At 51.0% G+C, this 20,800-nt stretch overlaps 2 protein-coding genes across 3 annotated transcripts in view; both read right to left on the bottom strand.

Moving 5' to 3' along the window:
• Positions 1–4,114: 4,114 nt before the first annotated feature.
• Positions 4,115–9,656, bottom strand: Spc24 (SPC24 component of NDC80 kinetochore complex). Of its 2 annotated transcripts, XM_021172625.2 has the most exons (5): positions 9,322–9,656; positions 6,208–6,352; positions 5,813–5,917; positions 5,641–5,717; positions 4,115–4,820 (listed from the first exon to the last, which is right to left on the bottom strand). In XM_021172625.2, exons 1-5 carry the CDS (start codon positions 9,560–9,562, stop codon positions 4,702–4,704), a joined length of 687 nt encoding a protein of 228 aa, XP_021028284.1. In that variant the 5' UTR covers positions 9,563–9,656; the 3' UTR covers positions 4,115–4,701. The 2 variants fall into 2 exon arrangements, with proteins under 2 accessions (XP_021028284.1, XP_029337338.1); XM_029481478.1 differs by lacking the exon at positions 5,641–5,717 and having other exon boundaries at positions 4,748–4,820.
• A 7,778-nt stretch (positions 9,657–17,434) lies between these two features.
• Kank2 (KN motif and ankyrin repeat domains 2) overlaps positions 17,435–20,800 on the bottom strand; it is a 26,814-nt gene continuing 23,448 nt past the window's right edge. Inside the window, exons 9-12 of the mRNA XM_021171479.2 lie at positions 20,115–20,257; positions 18,799–18,999; positions 18,627–18,716; positions 17,435–17,886 (exon numbers count right to left, since the gene is read on the bottom strand). Coding sequence (XP_021027138.1) covers positions 17,833–17,886; positions 18,627–18,716; positions 18,799–18,999; positions 20,115–20,257 — 488 coding nt within the window. The 3' untranslated portion in view covers positions 17,435–17,832. The remainder of the gene's footprint in view (positions 17,887–18,626; positions 18,717–18,798; positions 19,000–20,114; positions 20,258–20,800) is intronic.

Consider the following 20,800-nt stretch of genomic DNA (forward strand, 5'->3'; position numbering starts at 1 on the left):
GCACTTCAGAGCCTTGGCTTAGCCCAGTAATTCCACCTTCTACCAGACTGTGGTGGGACCTCTACCCAGGCCTGCCATCTCCTCTGAATCCACGGGGTGGCACATCCGTCCTTCTTTCTGCCCTTTGTTTGGGGCAAGAGCCAAACTGCCTCTGAGAGAGAAAGTGGAGAAGCAAGTGGCCTGGAAAGCCTCTGGCTTCACAGGCCTTCAAGGACTGCCTCACTGAGTCATGATGCTGGCATGTGTGGCTAACAGCATGGTGGAGCTCCCACGGCCTGGGAGTTAGCAGACTGGAGAGCAGGTGTGGGGCTCCCACGGGACATCATGCGTGGAAGGTGATGGATTGACCTTTTCTTCCTCCCAAGACAGGGTTTCTCTGTGTGGCTCTGGCTGTTGTAGAACTCCCTCTGTAGACCAGGCTGGCCATGAACTCGAGATCTGCCTGCCTCTGCCTCCAGGGTGTGGGACTAAAGTGGAGCACCACCACCCATTGGTGAGCATTTCTCATCCTGGGCCTCAGCTTTTATTTTCAAGGCCCCCGCAAAGCCAAGTGTGCTCACCCGTACCTGTCCCCCTACCACTGGAGAGGTGGAGGCAGGAAGATCAGGAGTTCAAGGTCATCCTCCCCTACATAGTGAGTTTCAGATCAACCTGGGGCCAATGACTGTCTTAAAAACAAATACTTTACTTACCAACAGGCACTGAAGGGCTGGTGTTTAACTCACTGTACAGTGCCTACCTAGCAAGGGGAGCGGGAGGTACTTGGGCCAGGGTTCCCTTTTTCTGCTCTCCTGTCTTCTTTGCCTGCAGTTCTCTGGGCTCAGAATAGCAATCAGTGAAAGACCTGGATGTGTACCCCTGTGTGCAGTACTATCTGACCCAGGGTGGGCAAGTGATGGTGGTCTTGCCTGCCTCGTCTCTGTGGACTCAGTTCTGCCCAGGACAAGAATGGCAGGCAGCAGCTGATTTCTGACACAGGAACTGCTGTTCCCCGCTGACCACCAGCCCCCCCAGGCTGTGGTCCCTTCCAACTCATAGTGTCTGAGCCCACAGCTGTGTGTGGTGAGCCAGCTTGGAGCCCCGGCGGGCATGGCATGAGGGAGGCAGTGGGAAGGGTGCTCTGCTAGGCAGCCAGCATTCCCCAGCTCCCACTGTGGTTTTCTGAGACTAAGTTCTCAGGAATATCACCCCTACTCAGCCTGCCTGGGGAAAAGTCTCCTTAGATTTCCTGTGCCTTGTCTGACACCCCTACTCGAATCTGCTTCCTGCCCTAGAGGAGCTCTGTCCTTCCCTTGTCCTGCCCTTTGGCCTGGCCTTGTAGTGAGTGGGAGAAGCTTGGAGCTTAATTAGATCAGTCTCTTACTCAGCAGAGCCAGCAGAGCCACTGGCTGTCTGGAAAACCTTCCCCCTATACTGTGGATTGCAGGCCCAGATTGATCAAGGTGCTTTCTGCAGTTGCTTGGTGGCAGTCCTTAGCTTGCTCCCAGCTTAGATGCATTATTCTGTGTCACCATCTCTACCCTCCCAGCCTTCTCCCTCCCCCCCCCCCCCCCCCCAGCAATTTATCCCCTGCCACTTCCTTATTGCCAGGTGTGCTGACCTCCTTCCTAGCAGGAGATTGAGAGTCCCTCCCCCCCCATCCCCACCCTGGAGCTCAAACACCTACCAGGTGTGAAACCTGAGACAAATCTCCAGCCTGGGTTTAGTTTCCTTTTCCAGATGATGTGCAGCCAGGCATACTTCCATAGCTCCAGCCACTTACAAGTATGGCTGCCACAGAACCATTCAGCCAGCAGGAGCCTGAATGTGGTTGTGGCTCAGAGGGTAGGTAAGGGCGCTTGTCTTCCAAGCCTGGTGATCCGAGTTTGATCTGGTCGGTAATCCTTGTAAAGGTGAGAGAACTGATCCCTTACCTCTCACAAGCATGCACACACCCTGGGGCCTGCACTTACCTCCCTACATACTGTGACTCTCCATACACACACACAGTAAAAAGGACCTATTAGGAGGTCCTGAGATCCAGGTGAGAGTGGCCCCAACAACAGAGGTCACAGGTAAGAGTCCAAGTGTGGCCGTGCCCACAACAGACAACTAATTCTCTATCCCCCACACCAGCCCAGCTCTTTTTTTTTTTTTTTTTTAATTTAAAGATTCACTTATTTTACTTATGTAGCTGTCTTCAGCCACACCAGAAGAGGGCATCAGATCCCATGACAGATGGTTGTGAGCCACCATGTGGTTATTGGGATTTGAACTCAGGACCTCTGGAAGAGCAGTCAATGAATGCTCTTAACCATTGAGCCATCTCTCCAGCCCCCAGCCCAGCCCTTGAGTCATGAGGAGACAACCTTCAAATCTGACTGCCTGGCTTCTCCTGCTCATTTCCTAGGTCTATGCATCTTTCCTGCTTAAGGAAACAGCTCTAACTGCAGCTAACCCCAACAGAAAAAGGGAGAGACTGGAGAAAGGGGCTGGCCACCTGCTGGGTGCTCTTACCACTGTCCTGAAAAACCACCTAGTCCTGGTGACACCTCAGAGGAAGACACTATGTGCCTTAGGGATTGGTGGCAGTAGAACACAGGTGAATGGGTCAACCCCTGGACTTCATATAATGTCTTGGGATTTAAGGGAAATGGCCAGATGGATCTGTCCCTCAGTTTACCTCATTTGTAAATTAGACTCAGGACTGCTCCTCCTTCTGGCTGGTTCTCTTAGAAGGAGCAAGTCAGGCTGTGGGTAGGAATTTGGGCAGGAGGCTGTGGCCTGGCCCCAAGATGTCCCAGGCAGCCAGCCAGTACTGGGCAGTGACTCAGAGCCTAGGCATGCAGAGCTGGGGGCTCTCCAGGGCGCTGGGCCACAGTCCTCACTCACTGGACCCTGGAGTCAGCCCCTAGTGCTCCTCCAGTAAAGGGAGTGAGGCTCTCCTGCTACCAGAGGGTCAAGAGTTTGAGCAGCTGGGCATTTGCCCTTCTTGTGCAAAGCCTCGTTGGTTCCTGCTGCTCTGCTGGGTTTTTTGGGTAAGATTTATGTATTTTATGAGTGGTTCACTTACATGTGTCTGTGTACTATGTGTGTGCCTGGCACATGATGAAGTCAGAAGGCTCCAATCTCCTGAACTACAGCTAAAGACATTTAACTCTGTGGATGGTGGGAATTGAGCCCAGATCCCCTGGAAGAGCAGAAGGTGCTATTTAGGTGAAGACAAATATGGGTCCTAGGATCCTGTGAGGCCTCAGGCCATCAGACTTGATGGCAAGAACCTTACCCATGAGCCATCTCCCTAGCCCTCCAGCTTGGCTATGTTGGCAGCCTTGAACTCCATGGCTACGTTCTCCACCAGGCACCAGGTCTGCAGGTCAGCATGTACAACCAGAGGAAAGGAAGCCTAGGCTGGGTGAGTTCTCTATCCTGCACCGTCTCACACTGGTATGAAAACACAAGTCCACAGCAGTGACTCAGCAGGCGATGTGGACTAATGCTAGTCCCGCAGATGTTTGCTGTATTATGTGACCTTCCCAAGGGACACTCAGCCATGGCTCACACTTCCTGTTGTCAGGACACTACTGGAATCCAGTGAGGTCGGGGATGGTGTCCCCAAAAGCTAAGACATCATTCAGCTGTCACTAGGTGAGGTGGAGTGACCTGGCTCTGGATGTGGCTCTGCAGTTGGGCACAACCTGAGAATCTCCCAGTGACGAGCTTGGCATCAGGACCTCATAAAAAGGGGGAGAGTGGGCTGAGGTGGCTGCTAGCCAACTGCTTACAGTCGAAGCAGGAGGACCTGAGGTCAAACCCCCAAACCTGGGCCAACTGCTGGGGCAGTGGAGAAAGCAAATCCTTGGAGTTCAAACCCTGCCTCAAAAAAATAAAGCTTGGAGGGGCTGGAGAGATGCCGCCGCTGTTAAGAGCACTGGCTGCTCTTACAGAGTGCCGGTCCCAGTACCCATGAGGTGGCTCACAACCACCTGTAGCTTCAGTTTCAGAGGATCCGACAACTCTGGCCTCCTCAGGCACCAAGCATACTCATGCACATACAGAAGAGCCAACTCCAGCAAGCTGTTGCTTTTACACACACACACACACACCATGCTGCACACACTTTTTTTTAAAAAAAAAAGATTATTTATTTATTTTATGTATATGAGTACACTATAGCTGTCTTCAGACACACCAGAAGAGGACATTGGATCTTATTACAGATGGTTGTGAGCCACCATGTGGTTGCTGGGAATTGAACCCAGGACCTCTGGAAGAGCAGTCAGTGCTCTTAACCATTGAGCCATCTCTCCAGCCCCAACTGCACACATTTTTTAAAATTGTAATTAAGGGGATGAAGAGACAGCTCAACAATTAAGAGCACTGGCTGCTCTTCCATAGAATACAGGTTTGATTCCCAGCAGCCACATGGCAGCTCACAGCCACCCATAACTCCAGTTTCAGGGGATCTGAAGCCCTCTTCTGACCTCTACTGGAATATATAGCTAACAGACACACATGCAGACAAACATTCATACAGTAAAAAGAATGATCTTTTAAAATGTAATTACAAATAAAAAAGAAGTTGCAGGCCAGCCTGGACTCCATGAGATACTATCTCAAAGCAAGTAGATAAATCAATGAACTCACTCACATATAGACATTTAATTTTAGAGTGATCCCCTCCTTGGCTCCCTCAACCCCAGTTCTATGCAAGGTGTGAGGTCAAGGCTCTGGCTCCCATGTGGTGTCCACCAGGCTCCAGAGGTAGTCACTGATGAACTTCGGCGAGAGCTGTGCACTGTCCAAGTGGATAGGCTGGGCCACTGTGGGGCCATGGTGGACTGAGGACGAGATGAAAGGAAAGTGTATTCCGTCCTCCCAGGTCCAGTTGCTAACCTTGAACTGTGGTGACTCCTGCGGCCTCAGCTTCCCAAGTGCTGGGATGATACCAGGCTCATTTCTTTTTATGTTTATTTATCTGGGTGTGTGTGAGTGCAAACATGCCACAGTATCCCTGTGGACTCAGAGGACAACGTATATAGCTGTTCTCCCACCAGTGGGTCCCAGGGATTGAATTCCAGTCACTAGGCTCGATGGGACGTGCCTAGATGGATCATTTCTTTTTAATTAAAAATGATATATTTGCTGGATATGATGGCATACACCCACAGTCCCAGCACTTGAGAGACAGAAACGGGAGGCTCACCAAGGATTTGCAGCTGGTCTGGAGAACATGTAGGCTCCAGGTTACCCCCATGCTGAGAAAACGATCTACTGCATTTATATCTTCTGTCTACGATGCCCTCCCCTGAATACTATTGTAGCGCACAGATAAGCTGTTTTCCCTTTACCCGCCATCTATAGACACTGTCTGCATCTGGATGTGGAGCATGACACCCCATGAACACGATGCATCGCTCTCTTCAAGAGTCTACTTTGTACTCTTGAGCAATGGGTTTCTCAGTGGAGCCCTGGCTGTCCTGAAACTTACTCTAGCTAGTTGACAAGGCTAGTCTCAAACTCCAGTGAGATCCACTGCCTCTGCCTTCACAGTGCTAGGACGGGATGTGCCACCGTGCCTGGCTGTGTCCAGTATGTGAAGATGCCCCCATTTCCCCCAGGTGCCTCCTCCCACCCCAACATCGACTTCTCAAAGGATACTGCCTTTGATCATCCCTGGATCGCATTCATAATCCCACTGTATTTTACTAATTTGGTGATAGAGATGAGCCACATACCTAGACAGACAAGGGGAAAGGAGAGAAGACTGTTACCACAGCATCCATGTCAACCACACCACAGGGCAGGACTAGGCCCAGCCTGCAGAACCTACACTGCAGAGGGGATGTTGACGGTGTTGTCCTCATCCACATCCCTCTCCTGGCGCTGGAGCTCCTCCTCCATCTCCCTGAGCTCCTGCAACTCTGTGATGAGCTGAGTGCACTGCGTTAAGGCCAAGGCTCAGACAGTAAGGACAGTCACCCACCTCACTGCCCCACCAGGTCAGAGCACCAAGTGCTCAGGCCTTTTCTTCCTTCAGTGTTAGGGACCAAAGCTAAGACCTGACACATGCTAGGCAGGCTCAGCCAGAGCACACCCCAGCCCCTCAGTGGGGGATTCTAGGAAGGGGCTCTACCACTGAGCCACACTCCCACCTCTCTCTCTGGAGGATTCTAGGCAGGAACTCTGGCACTGCACTGAGCGGCCACCGGACATAGCGAAGGATATCGTAGCTTGGCCTGCACACAGGTGTCCTCCTTGCTGGTCCTCTGGAGCTCCACCTCCAGCTGCTGCAGCTCGGTGTCCCCCTGGCGCGTACATTCCTTCAGTTCAAGAAGGCTCTGAGCCACTTCCTCCTCCACAGCCAGAGTCTCTGCAATGGGACAGAAGCAGGTGCCCTTTCATCCTGTCTTCTGCCCAGGCGAACTCTGATGGGGCCTCATGCCACCACCCAGTCAGAGTTCTGCTCCATCTGAGCACCTCCCAACATCTGGGCCTTGCCCCTGCTCTGCCAGAACACAGGCCATATTGAGAATGGCAGTGTGTAGCTGTAATCCATTGCTCAGGAGGCAGAGGCAGGAGGATGCAGAGTTCTACTCTGGCTTAGGTTAAACTCAAGAGACCCTATGCTATAAGCACTACAAAAATCCTAATAGCCGGATGAGATGCTAACAAGTCTGACGGACTGAGTTCCATTTCTGGGACCCACTTGGTAAAAGGACAGAAGTGACGCCCCTAATTGTCCACCATACCCATCCTGTGTGGTGCTGGGGGTGGAAGCCAAGACTTTCTGTGTGCTAGGCAGGCCTTTTACCCACTAAGCGGCAGTTGGTATCTTTTGTTTGGGAAGTAGTCTTGTGTGGCTCAGGCTGGCCTCTGATCTCTGAGTGCAGCTCCCTCACGAGCTTCTGTTATAATCTCTATGATTGTGGGGGAGGGGATGTTGAATGATAGGATGAGGGTCTCACTGTGCTGTCCAGGTTGGCCAAACTCCTGGGCTCAAAGAATCCTTCTGTCTTATCCTCCCAAATTATTCTACAGACGCAGGTCACAATGTATAGCCATCAAATTACTTAATTGTAATTATTTTATGGTATTGGGTTTGAATTTAGAGCCTCCGTCACACATGCTATGCAAGCACTGTACCACCTACGCAAGAACCCACCGCAAAAAGCGTGTGGGGCGGGACCTGGGTGAGGGTGGCATAGGGTTTCTCTGTAGCTAATACTGGCCCGAAACTCTATGTAACTGAGGTTAGCCTTGAATTCTCAGCAGCCTCCTGCTTCGGTCTCCCAAATTTTAAGAGCACATGTTCAAGCCGCTAATGACTCATTCAAAGAAGAAACAGCAGGTTTGCGTGTGGAGGTCAGAGGACAAGCTGCAGGGGTCAGTTCTACCACCTGGCTCCCAGGAATCAAACTTAACATCGTCAGGTAGGCAGCAAGTGTCTCTACCCACTGAGCCATCCTGCCAGCCCTCAGGTTTTTACTTCATTATTACTGCTTGCTCCCAAGGCCTCCTATAGCCACATGTGTTCTCTCTGAGCTACAGTCTCAGAGATAAAACTTCTTTTGGTCTTCTGTCAATCAGGCTGCTTTGACTTCCTTCCAGCCTTCCTTTCCTGACCCTCCTGCTTGTCTCTGGAACACTGGTCTGCCAGGCCCATTCTGCCAGGCCTGGCATGGAACCCAGGGCTTCATGCATGCAGTCAAGTGCTCCGCCAACTGAGCCACAGCCACTGCCCCTCCGGCTTAGGTTGTCAAAAGCTTAATTTTTTATTCTTAACCGTATGCACATGTGTGCCCAGGGTCCATGGAGACCAAAAGTGTCACCTCCCTGCTGAGACTCAGCCCCACCAAAAGCTCATGCTGGTTTCTCAAAGCACTCAGGCACCTGCCCCTCTCAGCTGTCTCCTCAGGCACAGGCTAAACACTTCATTTATACCCGTTCCTGGTAGTTTCTTTCGAGCAGGGCTGAGGAGAGACCTCCAGAGCAGACACGACTTCCCACACCTTCTCTGGGCACCATTTCCTAGCTCTCTTCCGTGGCTCTTCTTTCTAAGGTGAATGTTTGTTTGTTTGTTTGTAGATAGGGTTTCTCTGTGTAGCCCTGGCTGTTCTGAAACTCACTCTGTAGACCAGGCTGGCCTAGAACTCAGAAATCCGCCTGCCTCTGCCTCCCAAGTGCTGGGATTAAAGGCGTGTGCCACCACCGCCCGCCTCTCTAAGGTGAATGTAAGAGTGACGTTCACCAAGTATCCTGGATAAACTATGGGTTCCCCTCACTCGCTTGCAGGTGGGACTTGTGTGCAGAAACCAGTCCCGCCCATGTTACCCCTCCTAATGATAGAAAGCATTTGTCTCCTCAGCCCATCACTGCAGTACAAATGTTATCCTGTCTCCTCTCCAGTAGGATGCCAGCCACCAAGGGGCTCCTTCCCTGCTGTCACCCGAGGTCCAGCTCACAGCAGGCTCTGTTCACAAGTCTATTGCGAAGGCACGAAACTTTTAAAAATGTTCCCAGGGCGGGGAGTGGTAGCGCACGCCTTTAATCCCAGCACTTGGGAGGCAGAGGCAGGCGGATTTCTGAGTTCTAGGCCAGCCTGGTCTACAGAGTGAGTTTCAGGACAGCCAGGGCTACACAGAGAAACCCTGTCTCAAAACAAAACAAGGGCTGGTGAGATGGCTCAGTGGGTAAGAGCACCCGACTGCTCTTCCGAAGGTCCGGAGTTCAAATCCCAGCAACCACATGGTGGCTCACAACCATCTGTAACGAGATCTGGCGCCCTCTTCTGGAGTGTCTGAAGACAGCTACACTGTACTTACGCATAAAACAAAACAAAGTTCCCAACCTTTGACAGGGAAGGACACTGTGATGGGAGATTGCTCACACCTGTGGCCTTGGCACTGAAGAGCTGAAAGGTTCTTTGAATTTCTCAGCTAAGGAGTTCTATACTAAGCAGAGCTACATTTAAGCCTGAGTGTCCTGGAAAGTTAATAGGGTCACGCCCTGCTAACTCTATATTTAATTACGCCTAAGTCCCTAGATGACAACCGTTGTCATGACAACGGTTTCACGGGTGGAGAAACCAAGGCTCGGGTGTGACGGTTCTCCCTCGGAAGACCTTCAAGAGCGGATAGCAGGGGTGGGGGTGGGGGCTGGATCATAAAGCCTTCCAAAGGCTACGGAGTACGATCGTATAGAGTCGCGCATTGTGAGCTATGACACTTATCTGGACGCCTCTGAGCCATGGCGATTGTCAGATGGGGAAACTGAGGCCCAGGAGTACCAGCTCCCCGCGAGAAGTCCCCCAGGGCTGGAGCGCAGGGGCCCGGCCCTCACCCCGAAGCTGCCGGTAGGCGCCGTCCTGCATCTCCAGCAGCCGCTCCATCATCTGCTCGTAGCTCCCGAGCAACCGCCGCTGCTGCGCCTCAGCGCGGTTGGCCCCCAGCAGGCTCAGTAGCCAGTTGCTCACCTCCACCATGTCGCGGAAAGCCGCCATGACTGAACGCGCCGAGTCGGAACCCGCGCAAATTCGTCTCACCACGGGCCCCGCCCCCTCCCCAGAGCGCATAAGTCTCATTGGATCGTTCCTACGTCCGTCTCCTGCAGGACTCAATCAGCAAGGGGACAGAGCGCTTCGGAAGGAACGGCCATTTTGTGGAGATCCTGTGCGAAATTTCTTCTGTCGCTCAGGTGTGAGGACCAATCATCGTAGGGGGGGCGTGTCACACGTGGCCAGTTTGCGATTGGCCTGGTACGCGTGCGTCAATTGTCAGGCTGTGAACCCGGGGAGAGACCAGGGCATTAGGAGTCTGTTGCGCATGCGTAGACTGGAAACCTGCAGGACTCAAGAGAAATTTGCAGCTATCAGTCGCTGCTTGAAGGGCAAGGTAACGGATGGTTTATTATTTTTGCTTGAGTTTTTTTTTTTTTAAGTTTACTTTAGGAATACATTAACTATACATAAAACTGGGATTCAGTGAGTTTATTTTTTCTTGCTGGGGGGTTGGGATGTGTGAGCTATTGAGACTATGTAGAACTGGCTGTCCAGGAGCTCTTTGTTAGAGATCCATCTACCTCTGCCTCCTAGTGGTTGGATTATAGGAATGTGCCACCACAATCGTTCACCGGTCTCTATTTTTTTAGGCTTATTTCTCTTTCTTTAATGTGTATACCCAAACGTTTTGCCTACATGTATGTATGTGTCATCAGAGGTCATAAAAGGGCAACTGACCACTTGGAGCTAGATATGGATGGTTGTGAGCCATAATGTGGTGCTGGGAACCAAACGCTGGTCCTCTACAAGAGCATCCAATGCTCAGGGAAGGCAGGGGCAGGCAGATCCCTGAGTTTGAGGCCAGCCTGGTCTACAAATACAGCTCCAGGAGAGCCAGGGTTATATAGAGACCTTGTCTCAAAAAAAATAAAATAAAATCTTTAAGTAGGAGTCTAGCATGTATCTAGCACGTAGCACTCAGGTGATGGGAGCTTGGGGATGGAGGTAAATTCCAGACCAGCCTGGGCAACAAGAGCAGTGAACCCCGAAGCTGGGCATGGTGGCTCAGGAATCAGGAGCCTAAGGAAGAGGAATTGCCATTCATGGGACTCCAGACCAGCCTGAACTACAAAGTGAACCCTGTCTCCTTAAATACCTATACCCCAGAGCTGGAGAGATGGCTCAGCGGTTAAGAACACTCACTGACTGCTTTCCCAGAGGTTCTGAGTTCAATTCCCAGCAACCACATGGTGGCTCACAACCATCTGTAATGAGATCCAATGTCCCCTTTTTTTTTTTTTTTTTTTTTTTTTTTTTTTTTTTTCGAGACAGGGTTTCTCTGTGTAGCCCTGGCTGTCCTGGAACTCACTTTGTAGACCAGGCTGGCCTCGAACTCAGAAATCCACCTGCCTCTGCCTCCCAAGTGCTGGTATTAAAGGTGTGTGCCACCACTGCCCAGCTGATGCCCTCTTCTGGTGTGTCTGAAGAGAGCAATGGTGTACTCTTATACATAAAATAAATAAATAATCTTAAAAAAAAAAAAAAGCCGGGCGTGGTGGCGCACGCCTTTAATCCCAGCACTCGGGAGGCAGAGGCAGGTGGATTTCTGAGTTCGAGGCCAGCCTGGTCTACAAAGTGAGTGCCAGGACAGCCAGGGCTACACAGAGAAACCCTGTCTCGGAAAACCAAAAAAAAAAAAAATACACCCCAGACAGACACAGGCACTCACTCCCATCATATTCTCTGACCTGCATACATCTGCGGTGACACACCGCTTCCCCCCCCCGCCCCCCCCCACAATAAAGAGGATTTTTTGAAAATATGAAGCCATCAAACAGACAACAACAATAAGATAAAATTGGCAAGTGATGGTGGAGTGATGGGTGGGCAGGGAGGGCAGTTGGCAATCTGGTTGTCTGGACTTGAGCTGGCCCCTGTGCTCTCAGTAGAAACTGTTGCATCCCTCCTTCCTCGGGCCTAAGTCAGTAAATTGCTTAACAGTGCAAGTCAGTGAGAGAATGCTTGCTTAGCACACAGACAAGCATGGGGGTTGGGGGTGGGTGGGGACCCAGGTTCAGTTTCTAGCTGTGCAACTTGTGCCAGTGACCTTGGCACAAGATCTGGCAGGTTCCTACCAGATCTTTCTAAACCCTGGGGCTAAAGATAGCCTGTTCTTATCAGCAGGGGAGGGTCAGGAGTTAACTACTGGGATTGAGCAAGAGAACCCATCACACAGAAGTGCCCCTGGCCCAAAGTGCCACCCACCTCTCATCTAAGAGCAAAGGGTGTGCCACCTCCCAGTCCTGGCCAAAGCTTCTGTCCAGAAAGAGGCACACACCTGAAAAGACCGGGAAAGCAAAGTGCTGATTACTGGGGACGCAGAAGGGCTGGCACAGGCTGAGGCTGCAAAGTGGAGATAATGCAGGGTTGAGGTGTGGAGAACAGCTGAGCACTTGCCTAGCACACAGGGAGCACGGGGCTCAGTCGCCGCCGGCTCTGGGTGAAATCAGGTGCAGGGTTGTTGGTAACCCCAGTCCTCAACGGTGCAGGTAGAGGTATCAGACTCTCAAGGTCAGTCTCAGCTAGGAATTGAGTTGAAGACAACCTGAGCTATAGGAGACCCTGTCTCAAAACAAAACCAAACCAAAACTAGTACGCCAACGAACAGAACAAACAGCGCCAGAGAGATGTCTCAGTGGTTAAGAGCACTTTTTGCTCAATCAGGAAGCCTGGGGTTCAAATCTCAGCCCCCTTTGTTTGGTTCACAAACACTTGTAACTCCAGCTCCAAAGGATCCCATACCCTCTTCTGACCTCCAAGGACACTGCATATGCAGGTAAAGTATACAGACAGAAAAGAACCTGAGAGGGACAATAGCTATGATACAAGGACTAAGACCGGGCGTGGTGGCACATGCCTTTAATCCCAGCACTCGGGAGGCAGAGGCAGGCGGATTTCTGAGTTCGAGGCCAGCCTGGTCTACAGAGTGAGTTCCAGGACAGCCAGGGCTATACAGAGAAACCCTGTCTCGAAAAAACCAAAACAAAACAAAACAAGGACTAAGGAAGTGGCTCAGTGGATAGAGTGTATGGTGTGCAAGCAGGAGGACCCAAGTTCAAGTCTCCAGCTCCATATCAAATCCAGGCAGAGCAGACATTTTTTTAAAAGATTTATTTATTATTATATGTAAGTACACTGTAGCTGTCTTCAGACACTCCAGAAGAGGGAGTCAGATCTTATGGATAAGGTTGTGAGCCACCATGTGGTTGCTGGGATTTGAACTCAGGACCTTCAGAAGAGCAGTCAGGTGCTCTTACCCACTGAGCCATCTCACCAGCCCCCGAGAGCAGACATGTTAATGCATGCCTATAATCCCAGCTCTTGTGGGGTAGAGGTGAGAGACCAGACCAACTCCATATTGGGTTCAGACTCCATCTTAGAAACCCTGACCTAAGCACTCACTTCCAGGTTACTCCCTAGCAAGTCTGCACATGCAAGTCCCTCCCTGACAACCACCAATCAGGAAGAAAGCAAAAGTGAAGTTTACGGTTTGCCTCCCAGCACCAGCCAATTATTTAAAGGGCAACAAAGTTCCATAGTAGCCCCCCCAATCAGATGGGTGCCAGGCTAGAACCCTCTTACTTGTTTGCTCGCCTCTATAAATGTCTGCTTAAAACTGGACTTGGGCTTCCCTCTCCTGTGCTGCTGCATCAGGGTGGGTAGTGGGTGCAAGCTTGAGTTTGAATGAAAAGACCCTAGCGTGATTGCATGGGAATCAGCTCCTTGGTGGACTTTTGGGGCTCACGAATAGGCACAACAGAAGTGGGAGGACACCCTCACAGGTATTAGCTCTAGAGCAGCCAGGATTGCATAGAGAGACTCTGTCTCAACCGACAAACAAATAACCAGGCCAGAAACACAGGGGATGGGGGACAATTTGTTCATTCAGTTTACAGCAACAGTGAGTTTCCTGCTCAGGAGGAGACTGGGTCTCAAAATAGAAGGCAGAGAGGTGCTTGAAGTAAATGCCTCTGCAGTGACCTCTGTCAATCTCTGAGGTGACACAAACACACACAGACACACACATGGACATAGACATACAGACACATATATACAGAGACACAGATACACACACAGGCACAAATGAACAGAGACACTGATACTCACACAGGCACACACACGGACACATACAGACACAGGCACAGGCACACATACAGACACATGGACACACACACAGGCACAGGCACACATACAGACACACACATACAGAGACACAGGCACACAACTGAACTCATTGGAGATCCTTAGATGCCTCAGCTTCAGTGGCTGGGCCTGGGGACAGAGTTTTGATTTTGCAAGCTGAGTAGTTTTGGAGATGGTTACACAACACAGTGAATGAACTAAATGCCACTGAACTAGGTACTTCAAATGGTGCCGCTGATGGAACTGGGTCTCAGGGCAGAGCCCATGTCTAGCTTGTGTGAGCTCCAATGCGATGGTCACTCTTAGCACCAAAAGAAAAAAATGGACAATTTAATGATATGTGGAGTTTGTACAATTATATATACATATGGATTTTTTCCATTTCATAAAAAATGTTATGGGCTAGAGAGATGTGGCTCAGTGGTTAAAAGCACTTTTTCTTATGTAAGACTGAGAACCCACTAGAGTTGGCATCTCACCATTGTCTGTAACTCTCACTCCAGGGGATCTGATGCCCTCTTCTGGCCTTCATAGGTACCTGGCATGCACAAGGTGCACAGACACACAGAAAGACAAAAACTTTTTTTGTGGTTTTTTGAGACAGGGTTTCTCTCTGTGTAACCCTGGCTGTCCTGGAACTCACTCTGTAGACCAGGCTGGCCTAGAACTCAGAAAATCTGCCTGCCTCTGCCTCCGGAGTGCTGGGATTAAAGGTGTGCGCCACCACGCCCGGCCTCAAGACAAAACATTTATACACATAAAATAAACATTTTAAAAGTCTATGGACATGAATGGTTTGCCTGGTTTTACATCTGTGCAGTTCATGCCTGCCTCATACCCAGGAAGTCAGAAGGTACTGGGATAGCTGGAGTCACAGGAAGTTTCAAGCTACCAGGTGGGTGCTAGGAATTGAACCCCAGGGAGTATTCAGGAAGAGCAGCCAGTGTGTTGGTGTTTGTTTGTTTTAAAGGGGGCATTGGAGCTAGTGAGATGGCTCTGTGGGAAAAGGCACCACCAAGGTTGACTGACCTGAGCTCCATACCACATCTTGACATGCAGCCACACAAAACAAAGAGATAATTACAGCAGGGCTGGGATGCGGCTCAGCTGGCAGAATGCTTGCCTAGCTCATCAAAGCCTGGGGTCCATCCACAGCACCACCTTAACCGGACGAGTGTGAGGATGGAGAGGTGGCTCAGGGGCTAAGAGCCTTGGTTGTTCTTGAAGAGGACCTGGGTTTAAGTCCCAGCCCACAGATGTCTGTATTGCTAGTTCCAGGAGAACAGGATCTCTTTTCACTTCCAGGCAGGCACACACACACACACACACACACACACGAGAGAGAGAGAGAGAGAGAGAGAGAGAGAGAGAGAGAGAGAGAGAGAGAACAGAGACAAAACACACACACACACAAATAAAATAAGTCTAAAAGTTAAACCGTGGTGAGCTGGGCAGTGGTAGAGCACGCCTTTAATCCCAGCATTTGGGAGGCAGAGGCAGGAGGATTTCTGAGTTTGAGGCCAGCCTGATCTACAGAGTGAGTTCCAGGACAGCCAGGGGCTGGAGAGATGGCTCAGGTAGGACCGTGTAGCATGCTGCTCTTTAGAGGGCCCAAGTTCCGTTCCCAGAATTTGGTGGAGCTGGTAGAAGTTCTTGCTGCTTGGAGAAGGCTGGACCGTGCATCTCGAGTCTTCCTGAGCTGCATGGCACTGTCCCCTGGTGCACGCAATTGCTGCACAAAAGTACGCGCTAAGCAACCAGAGATCCAGGCTGAGGCTGGCGCTCAGCTAGCCGAGTGTGTTGTCTAGCATGCCCAAGGCTCCGGGGCTTTCATCCTCAGAGGGAAGAAAACCTGGTGTGGAGGTGCATGCCTGTCATCCCAGCACTCGGGAGATGGAAGGCAGGAGGATCAGGAGTTCAAGGCTAGCCTAAAAAGAAGGAGAACAAACAGACACGAGGCAATGTCTTTATTTGTAGCTTTATTAAGTTCTTTTACTTTCTAAAATATGATTACAAGAAAAGAATACTTCATTTACGTGTAACACTGTCTTCATGGATGTACCGTGGTCACAGAGTAGAAAGAGAACTGGAGTATAGTGGGAAGGAGAGGAGAGACTGGTGGGTGTTTGGCCCTGGTGGCCCCGACAGAGACACAGAAAGCAGCAGCGACAGAAACAGACAGGGGCTTTTCTGAGAAGCGTGTGCTTTGGGGTCATAGCTGATGCCTCCAGAACCTTAAATAAACTCCCTTGCTGGCTACAAGGCTGGAACTCAGGGCTCAGCTCAGAGCATGGCCTTTCAAATGTGCCCTAAGCTGTGAGCATCCAGAGACACCAGCAGCTGTCTGTCCTGAAGTTTGGTTTTCTGTTTCATACACGTGCAAAGACTCCATCATGACATCTACCCACCAGCCAGCCCAGCTTCTCATCCGTCGCTCATTTACCCATCCACCCACCCCACACTCATCCGCCCACCCATCCACCCATCTGTCCATCCATCCATTTATCTATCTGTTCATTCATCCATCCATCTATTCATTTATGCATCCATCCATCCGCCCATCCACCCACCCACTCAATCAGCCATCCATCCATCCACCCACCTGTCCATCCATCTGTCCATCTTATTTTTTTATGCCAACCAAGCCTCTATGCCTTAGACAAACCCCTTCTACAAAACTCAAGCGGAGTAAGACTTCATCAAACCAAGAGACCTACTTGTCTAGAAGAGGAGCGAACACTTTCCTTTAGTTCATGAGCCTCAGTGCTGCCCTGCTGAGGTTTGGCTCCAAGGCCCAGTGGGTTCAGCTGTGATCTGGATAAGACAGGGAGACTTGAGAGGACAAAGTCCTCCCTATCGCAAGGCACATCTAGAAGTTGTTTCCTTTTTCTCCTTTATGAAAAAAAAAAAGAAAAAACAACAACAAAATCCCCCCACGAACCACACTGAGATCCTGGGGACAGAAAGGAAACCCAGTTAGAGAAAGGTGCAGCCTGTCTGCCCTGTCACCAGCAGGAGCTCCAGGGCATTAAAAACAAATACACAAACAGAAAAGTACTCTTTTGTCCCTTTGGATTCAGCAAAGCCTGTCACTTTAAGCGAGTTCTGGGAGTGCTCTGAGGCCAGCCAGCTCTTAATCAGGAACATATGGGCTTCATAGCGAGTGCCTGTGCTTGGTCAGTATCACAGCCTCTGTTTACTCTCCTTTGAGGAGGGAGGCTCTGGGCTGTGATGCTGGGAGCCACTCCGGAATGGCCTTTTTTCTTTTTTGTCTGTAGGTCTGAAAGTATTTCTAGAAGCAGTCTCCTCTGCCAAGCACTCCCCGTGGGGATCAGGGAGGTCTGCATAACTTCTTCTCCTTGTAAGTTGGTCATTTCCAAGTCACAGGACATCAGCTATCAGCTGCAAGGCTACAAGCCGTGTGTGTGTGTGTGTGTGTGTGTGTGTGTGTGTGTGTGTGTGAGAGAGAGAGAGAGAGAGAGACAGAGACAGAGAGAGACAGAGAGAGAGAGAAAGGAAAAAGGCAAATGAAAACACTGCTTTCTGACTGGAGGCAGGCAGCTAAGGTAGGGCAGTCTTATTCGGTAAAGCAATCACAAGAGACACCCCAGGCCCTAAAGACACAGTCTGGAGGTGGAGGGCAGTGGACAAAACCCTATTGTACACTAGACAATGAAATGAGGTGACAAAGGGTGGTGAGCAGGCTTGGTGGAGACCTGCAATAACGTAGAGTTGAGGAGACAATAGACACTGTAACATTCCAGTGACATTCAAATTTAGCAACTGAATTCTGACCCCTCCCATCCCCTAACAATGACTCAAGAATACAGTATTTTCTCTTCTTGCCCCCCCCCTCCTCCCATAATTGCCGGCTGATTGTTCTCTATGTTCTTTGCAAGAAACCCACACCCAAGGCGTTGTCAACTGGTGCCAACTGGGAGGAGAACGTAGCTTGGCTTTCTGGCTTTGAACCCAGGGCGCTGGGAAAGGCTTCCAGGAGCTTGAGCCTGGTAGATGTCAGGGTTCCCTCAGGGAAGTGCAGGGGCTGAGGAATGCCGAGGCAGAATGGGACAGAGGGATGGAGGAGGGACGGTTTGATGCGTGGCTTGTGGCTGGTGGGTCCTGGGGGACTCACTGGCTCCTCTCTGTATTCACTCCTCGGCTGAAGAGGAAGCCGGACTCTCGTAGTCTGACATGGGAGCGAACTGTAACGATAGGCAGAATTCTTTCTTGGCATACTTTCAAATCCCTCTGAGGAGATTTGCTGTGGATGCAGAGGGAAGAAGGGTAGTCCCCGCCTTCCAAGGCACCAGACACAGTGACAGACTGTCACCCTGCTCTTGTAGAGAGAAGGCAGAGGAAGGAATCAAAGTGGAGTCCAGGAACAAGAGAGGGAGACCCCTGCACCAGGGTCAAGGAGAGTCCCCGGGAGAAGGGCCAGGGCAGAGGCTCTATCTGGAGATAGGACTGGAGGGCCTTGAGAAAGTCTGTCATGTGATCCCAGCCACTTAGTAAACGGGATGGGGGGTGGGGGTGGGCAGTGGCCCACTCCCCCTCCATATATACACATAGATGATAGGATCTCACAATGTAGTCCTGGCCTGCCCAAACTCACACCCCAGCTGGAGGAGGATCGTAATATAGTGAAACGTACTTACCTTGAAAAGCAAACAAAACTGAAAATAATGTTTTAAGCAACTGAATGTTAATGCAGAGGGTTCAACAGAGGATGCTGGTCCTGCTGCCAAGTCATACCCCAGCCCCTCACTGGGGGATTCTAGGTAGGGGCCCTACCCTGAGCTCCAGCCCCCCTTTTCCTTTTGAGATAAGTCCCAGGCTGGCCTTAACAGAACCCTTTAGCCCTGGCTGGAGTGGAACTGGCCTAGCTCACCGGACCCCAGAGCTCCTCTGAGTCCCGCCCTCTTGTGCCGGGCTCTGGACTCACCGAGCACTTGATGTTCATTCGTGAGTACAGCATAGATGCGATCTCACTCTGCCCAGCGTCCAGGGCCACCATCAGTGCCGTGCTCCCATCCTGTAAAAGCACGGACAGCTCTAATGATGGATGCCTGGTGTGCAGCCCGCCCTCCCTGGGGAGTACTGGGGAGGGGACTCACGCGGTCAGTGAGTGAGATGTCACAGCTAGGCACAGCCAGCAGGAGCCCGGTGATCTCCTTGTGTCCATGCTCACATGCACACATCAGGGCCGTGGAGCCGTCCTCATCCTGAATGTTGACGTCCACCTCACAGGCCAGTAACGCTCTCACCACGTCCACCCGCCCATGGCTGACAGCCAGCATCAGGGCCGTCTGTCCTGCCTGAGACAACAGAATGGAGCTGCCCTTACAGTCCATGGCTCCCGAGCGCTCTGACATTGACTGGGCACACATGTTGGCCCCACCTTCCCCTGGCCCCTTCTCTTCCCTCGGATCTGGCCTTCTTACCATGAGCTCTCAACACATAGGCGGAAAATTATGTAACAACTTATTAAAAACTAAATAAAAAAGAAACAGGAGCATATCCAACAAAGATCTGTATATAGTCCTATATACTAGCTACCCCAAAATAGTTAAAAACTGATGATCACCATTGGATGACTACACAGGCAAACCACGCTAAGTCATACAACAGACTACTACTTAGCCAGGAAAAGGAACGTTACTCAGAATATTGATGATACGCTAACTTGTAAAAGCTTAGCAGAACGTGGTGAAGTGTGCCTATAGTCCCAGCACTCAGAAGGCAGAGGCAGGCGGAGCTCTGTGAGTTCAAGGCCAGCCTGGGGTACAAGGTAAGACACTGTCTCAAAAAGAGAGGTGGAGATACCTTGTAGCAAGTAGGTAAAGTGCCTGCCTTGCAAGCACAAGGACCCACGTTCCATCCACCGAAAGAACCCGTGCACAACCAGGTTGGGATGCAGCTTGTGATCCCAGCACTGACTGGGGAGGCAGAGGCAGGAGGATCCTAGACACACAGTCTAGGGGAGCCCAAGATTTAGTGAGAAACATGTCTCAATAAAATGCTGGTCCTCTGCTCCCCCGGCCCCCAAGAATGAACACACGCATCCTATGCCAGCACCTGGCGCTTGCTCTAAGGCTGGATCACTCAGGCTCAGACATTGCTCCTTGCCTTGAGTCTTGAAGGAGTAATCGTGCTTCTCTGAGCCCCAATACCAACTACAGAGAACAGGTGGCCGTTCTCATGGACAAAGAACGCTGTTATCATGACCTGGGCTGGCCCACAGCCTGGAGTTAATGAAGGACGTTAAGGGGCCGGTGAGCTGGCTCGGTGGGTAAAGGCACTTGCCACCCAGCCTAATGACTTGAGTTTAATCCCTGGGCTCACATGCCAGTAGGAGTAAACTGAGTCCCAGGCCTTCACACCCATCCCCAGTAAAGAATTAGGTAAATAAAGGTCCACTGCGGCCCCGTACCTGGCTGGCTTTGGCATTGACATTCCCAAGCCGGAAGAGCTGAAGGATGGTCTCAATGTCATCCTGGGTCTTCAACGTGGCCAGGGCAGTGAGCATAATAGGGCTGTAGCCGGCACGGTTCAGCTTGTCCACATGACAGACCCCTGTGTGGGGACAGGAGGGAAGGGGTGGGCGTGAGCCTCTGCCATCAGACTCAAGGCTGGCCCACCAAGGAGCACTGGGGATTGTGCCCCTCCCTCTGTTTAGGCATAGCCAGTAGCTCTCTGTGCACTTGTTCATCACTGTGGAGAGCAGAGAGTGTCTTCAGGAGCTGGGTTTGTGTTTCGTTTTGTTTGTCTGTTCTGTCTTTAAAAAAAAATATTACGTTAAAAAGCGATTTCATGTTTTAACTTGTGTGTCTGTGTCTGTGCACATATATATGCTCGAGGGTCCAAGTGTCCCTGGAGTCCCTAAGAGGGTGTTATAAGCGGATTATAGACAGTGTGGGTGCTGGGAACTACCCTGTGAGAACAGTACCCATTTCTAACCACTGAACCATTCTGCCGCTCCCTAAACTACCTTCTAAACCTACTTAGGAGTGCCTGCCTGGCATCTTGTGGAAATCACAGGACAGCTTGCAGCAGCTGGTTTTCTCTGGCTGGGGAGAGAACTCAGGTTGTCAGGCCTGGCAGCAAGTAATATTACCC

Source organism: Mus caroli, chromosome 9 (assembly GCF_900094665.2).
Source record: "Mus caroli chromosome 9, CAROLI_EIJ_v1.1, whole genome shotgun sequence".
Taxonomy (NCBI): Eukaryota; Metazoa; Chordata; class Mammalia; order Rodentia; family Muridae; genus Mus; species Mus caroli.